This window comes from Arachis duranensis, chromosome 5, assembly GCF_000817695.3.
Source record: "Arachis duranensis cultivar V14167 chromosome 5, aradu.V14167.gnm2.J7QH, whole genome shotgun sequence".
In the NCBI taxonomy this organism is placed as follows: Eukaryota; Viridiplantae; Streptophyta; class Magnoliopsida; order Fabales; family Fabaceae; genus Arachis; species Arachis duranensis.
In genome coordinates, this window is record NC_029776.3 from 6,782,846 (window position 1) to 6,788,944 (window position 6,099).

The 6,099-nt window shown below is 32.2% G+C and overlaps 1 protein-coding gene across 3 annotated transcripts in view; it reads right to left on the reverse strand.

Annotated features, from left to right (window-relative positions):
• Window positions 1–1,929, reverse strand: part of LOC107487670 (BTB/POZ domain-containing protein SR1IP1) — a 3,378-nt gene extending 1,449 nt beyond the window's left edge. The window contains exons 1-4 of one of the 3 annotated variants that reach the window (XM_016108363.3): window positions 1,694–1,929; window positions 1,286–1,428; window positions 1,125–1,194; window positions 334–942 (exon numbers count right to left, since the gene is read on the reverse strand). In XM_016108363.3, coding sequence (XP_015963849.1) covers window positions 334–942; window positions 1,125–1,194; window positions 1,286–1,389 — 783 coding nt within the window. In that variant the 5' untranslated portion in view covers window positions 1,390–1,428; window positions 1,694–1,929. Of the gene's footprint in view, window positions 1–333; window positions 943–1,124; window positions 1,195–1,285; window positions 1,638–1,687 lie in introns of those variants that run through there. The other 2 variants (XM_016108365.3, XM_016108364.3) reach the window with 2 other exon arrangements.
• Window positions 1,930–6,099: the final 4,170 nt, after the last annotated feature.

Genomic DNA, 6,099 nt, shown 5'->3' on the forward strand with positions numbered 1-6,099 from the left:
AAATCAGGTGAAGTCGACTTCATGCGAAGTTGATAATTGAGAGTCGTTAGATAATTTGACTGATTTGACAAAATTTTCATCTAATAGCTTTCAATTATCTTCACGTAAAGTCGAATGCACTGAGTTTCCACCTTCTGAAAAAGAGCTACATAAATTCATTTGAGGTGCCAACACACTTGCAGTTGTGTAAAGTTGATAAACTGAGAGAATTGTTAGATATTAATTTAGTTAAACATATTAGATTATCTAACGATTCACAACTACACCTTTAAATGCAATCTAAAAAGCGTATCAACTTTGAACAGTTACAATCATTTTAGCCTGGGGTCTCACCAAACCTCGTAGAGATTTCTGTGCATAGAGCATTAGAATGGGACCAATAGCATATTGTTTAAACCCTCTAGCCATCATTGCAGTTAGAACTCTCTGGAAGATGTCGATTCGGAGAACCGTTAAGTCTTCAGACCACCAATCAACCACCGGCCTCTGATGATGAGACACAACTCCATCAGAGCCACTGTCGCTTCTTGCAGAAGAAGTGCAAAACTGGCTTTCCTTGCAGGCTATGTATGCAATGGCATCGATGCATTTACTCACCAATTTCGCTTTCTCTGCCACTGGAAGGAGCTTCTCTGACATGTGCAATATAGACACAGCCCCTGATATTGTCTTGAGTGCCACTTCGTTCAAGTAAGCATCAGTTCTTCCAACTAAGTTTCCAACTGCATAATCCTCTGTCATCTCGAGATACTCCGCCATGCAGCGAAGCATGGCGATGTTTTCGACAGTTATCTCGAAGTTTATTCCGTAACAGAATTTGGCTGCCAGTTCGAATCCTTCTGCTCCTCCAGGAACATCAGAGAGTTCAATCAAGGACACATCAGCATCGTTGGATTCTGAGACCAGTTTCCTAATATATCCACACTTGGAGACTAATGGAAACTGCAATTACAGTATGTAATATATGTTAAAGAATGATTCAACCTTAATTGATGATCAAAATAACAATTCTATGCATAGTATTGCTTCCTAATTTAAGTTCTATAATTCTATTATTAGACATGAAGCACAAAAGTTGAATATGAAATTGTTATTATTCTAATATGTTTGAATCGGTTCACTACCTTATGTAAGGAAAATGAAGCTTCTCCAACTTGAACAATAACATCACTTGGAATCTCCTGAGAAAAAATCCTGTAATTTAAGTACTAAGTAATTAATCTCATTGGTTTTTGGTTCTTGTATCAAAGAAAGAAAACGTAAGCATATCGATATGAAAGAATACCATTCACTCGTTCTCTTCATGGCACTGGAAAGAAGCTCCTTCTTCTTCAGGGACAAGTCAGGAGTAGTAGCAGCAATATTATTCTCTTGACCACGATCCACCATGGCAGTTACGGATTCCTAGCTCACAATAGTTTCATCAATCTTAAGAAGAAAAGAAAAGGATTGAATCAGTGGTTGTATTATAGGCTCAAAGCTCATCTTTATATTTATAGATTCCCTCTACATTTTCTTCATGGCAAGGGGAATAGAAGTACTTTTTATCCCTTCAAAATTGGAATTTGAATCTCTTTTTTTTATATATACTAATTTTCTTTTTTCTTCTTGCTTTTGAAATAAGAAGCTGAAGCTGAAATGAACCAACATGCGGGAAAATAAAGACCAACGAGGATAGAGTTGGAACCTGAACCTCAAATGGGTTTCCGAGCAACGGTAATCAAACAAATCATCGGCCATGTGAATTTACCAAAACAAAGGTTTTAATGTCAAGAAGAAACACAGCTGAGTGCCTGAATTAGAGGGTATAAGAAGGAATATATGAGTGGCATTATCGAAATTTTAAGATGTGAGGAGGGGCAAAATGGAAGCAGAAATGGTGTGGTGTGTGGAAAGGATGAGATGGTTGCATGTTGATTGGCGTCTCTGGCGTTTGTATCAACGTGAGAAGTTTGAAATTCTTTTCTCATGTTCCCATCCACAACTATAGAAGAGAGTGTTCCTGGCCCATTTTTGGTAATTTGTTCCGCACCATACATACATTGAATAATAATTTTGAATTTTTATTTTATTTTATTTTCACTTTTTTTCCCCGGGTTGAATTTATAGTGACAATTAAAATCATATTTTGGAAATGAGAAATTAATAACGTTAAGTTAAACCATTGAAAACTGAAAAGTTGCCACTGGGTTCAGGTTGGTTAAAAATTATGCATTATTGATCTAACAGACTAACATGTGAATAGGACCACAGGAAAATTCATATATAGGGGGCAATAATGAATGGATTTGATGACTACTCAGGTAATTTTTATTTGAAGACGATAAATAAAAATTATTAAATAATTTAATATATTTAATTAAATTATTATTTAATAATTTTTAATTATTATTTTTACATAATAATTTCATGTAAGTAGTCACTATGGATATTATACTTAGCAAAGACTAGAAGCTCAAAATATGTTAATTGGATACCACTAGCTAGCTATAAGACTATAACATTTGTTATTGGACAAAGGTAGACGATACTATAGCATTCGTGATTGATTTAAATAGATCGTTATTTATATTCTTTAAGCAAAATTTCAAGTTGAAATTTTATTTCAGAATAAGAAAAAAATTATCCCTGACTTAGCTCGATTTAAACAATTCGCTATTAATATGTAATCATGGCAACCAAAAATAGATTCAGACAAGTGGTTTTAATCAAAATAATGGGATAAGTTTGCTGTTTTTACTATTATTTTCATGGGGAGCATAGTAGTAAGCATAACTCACTAATTTTATTGTAAGCTATGAAATACGGATATTTGCTGAATTATTGTCTCTGATATATTTTGGCTATTATATTTATCGATATTTATTGAGATGTATATTTTGTTGTATTCAATAGTATTTTAATAAAAAATAAAAAAAATTTTGTCGAACATATTTAAATACATTTAAATATTATCACTTGTCAATATATTTAACTTTATTTTTAATATGTATTTTTAAAATAAATTTAAAAATAATATATATTAATATTTATTAAAATAAAAAATTATTTTAAATACTTTATGTAATTAAAAAAAGAATTTAATTTTAATGCTATTTTACATATGTTTGTGTCTTATAAAAATTTAAAGTTCGTACGTTCAAGTTATCCATGTATTATAGATTGTAAGAAATTATCTAAAATATTAAATGAATAAATGTACGATTTAGTTTGGTAAAACTTTTACTTTTTAAAAGTAGCTTATAAAAGTTAACTTTTAAAAGATGGCTTTTTAAAAGTTGTAACATTTATGTTTGGTAAATCAAATCAACAATTGCTTTTAATAAACATAAGCAGTATCAATTATATTTGGTAAAATAACTTTGAAAAGCTCTATTCTAAGTGTTTTCAAAAGTATCCCGATCTTTTAAAAACCGCAAGTACAAGCACATGATCTTTTTGATTTACCAAACACAAAATGACCTCTTTAAAAAACTTTACCAAACCAAGCCGGACATTAGGGGTGCACATGGGCCGAGTGAAGCCGGGTTTGATGTGACCCAGACCCGGCCCGAAATATACACCGGGTTTATTTATTAGACCCGAACCCGACCCTAGACCCGATGAAACCAATACACTTTCGGGCCACAATTATACCGGGTGAAAACCGGACCGTTAACATTACATTACGTTGATACCTTCTTGTAAACTAGCATGTAAAAATATCCAAATTTCCAAGGCTCCAACCATTAGTTAACATGGTAAAATTCACTTAGAAAAATATAACAAGAACCAACCATTCTTCAAAATTAAAGCATAACCACAATCAGTATTAAAGCATAACCACAATCAATACTAATATTGTCTAATAATACCAAATATTTAAATCAATACAAATAACACAATCTTATGTATTAGTTTAAAATCTTATGCATTCTAAACATAAAACATTAACTTATAGTCTTATAATGACTAATAACACAAAATATTAAGGTTTACAATACTTAAATTCCACGTAAAAATAGTCATGATCGATCACTAATAACACAAAATATTAATTGTGTATGATGACCGGGCCACCGGGCCGACTTCGGGTGACCCGAACTATGACCCAGACCCAACCCGAAATAATGACCGGGTCTATTTTTGAGACCCGTACCCGACCCTAAACCCGATGAAATCACTCCAAATTAGTTCCTAAAGTGTTCGGGACCGGGCCGAGCCGGGTCTGTGCACCCCCACCGGACATATACTAAGCACACGGAAAAAAAAATTATTACTCTACTTTATTTTGCGTTGTGTTCATGTAGGAAGTTTGTGAATTGGCATATGGGTCATTACGGCATCAGCAATGGAAGATTACTATTCAATCCCCCATAATCACTACTCTGCATGATAGAAGCAGGACAGCTTCTTTAATTGATGAACTCATCACCGTGGTATGTATGTAGTACAGCAGCAGATAGTCTATGCAATAATTTGTGCACCCAGCAGTGTATTAATGATAGATTAGCACCCGTACAAATCAGATACAGTTTTTAGTTTGGTGTTTTCACATCATGCCACCCTATAAAGGGTCCCCTTCATATAATGCATATCGACTAATCATCATCAAAATAATGATTCAAATCAATTTGCATAAGATTGTTGGTTTCTCCAAGTGAGATATGTTACTCTGGATTATTGGATTTAGACCCCAAATAATGCAGAGCACATACATTAGTCTTATATGGGTCATGGCCACTTGGCCATTCATCAATATTTGAGGCTGATCTAGTATGTAGTTTTCATTTTCAATCAACTATTTCCCCAACATAATCAGAACCAAAGCATTTATGATCAAAATGCACGGCCTAAAGGTGATCATGTATATATGTTGAATTGCTTACGTGTTATGAATAGATTCAAACTCACTTCTCATACACACATATCCAAATTAAAAAATTATGGTTTTGTTGCCGATCAGTCATTGCCTAAGAAACTGTAGCGATAATATGTAAAGAGAAATATTAGGGATAAATTTTTTTATCAATATTAGCTAACATTTTTAGCCAACATCTTACTTTTATATTATTATTAGGAGTTAGGATTAGTGTTGATGATTTTAAATTGGATACTTAGAGTGTAGAATATTAGTCAAGTATTTTCAAAAAATTATCAATTTTATTGGTCATGTAGCATTGTTTACATGTAAATATCGTTTAACCTTACTATTTAGAATATTAAAAAAATGTATACATTGATTCATCGGTAAAAACTTTTACTTTATTTATTTTTACTCCAAACTTAACATGCATACCTTTGGTGATATGAATAATTCTGCATATAATAAGGGAGAGAACTTTCATAGATAAGGACCCGTGAGCAGTGGCGGAACCAGAAATTTCATAAGAGGGGGGCCAATTAAATATAAAATATAACAAAAAATTAACAAAATATGATTTGTAGCATATATATCAAAAAAGTAATTATATTATATAAAAGTCAATGTTCAACTACATACTTTAAGATTTTGATATTTTTAAACTTGCTCGACGATGCTTCATGGAACTAAAATCATCAATTATCATCTCTGAAGTGAATTTTGAAGCAATTTCCTTTTCAATATATACAATCATACAATCTGCTAAAAATTCATCTTCCATCTTGTTTCGAAGCCTTGTTTTAATAATCTTCATAGCTGAAAAGGCCCGTTCAGTTGTTGCTGTTGTCACAGGAAGAGTCAAAACAAGACGAATTAATCTGTCAATTAAAGGATATATATTTGATTTTCCTGTCTCTGTCAATTTTTGACACAATTCAGCAAGAGTAGACAAATTCTGAAAATCTGGAGCTTTAACCACATCAAGTTCATAATGTTGTAACTCATAATCCAATTGAATCTTTTCTTGCTCAGAAAAATCTAAAGAATAGAAATTCTTTACAAGATTGCATATGTTGCAAACACTGAATAACTTGAAAGCATCTTTAGGATCTAAAGATGTACTCAATATGAGGAGCTCGGTTGCTTGCTCACTAAATGAGTGAATTGTTTTCATCTTTGACATTTTTAACTTAACTTGAACTATCTAACAAAAAAAACAAAAATAATTGCATATATATTATTTTCTTAAAAAAAAA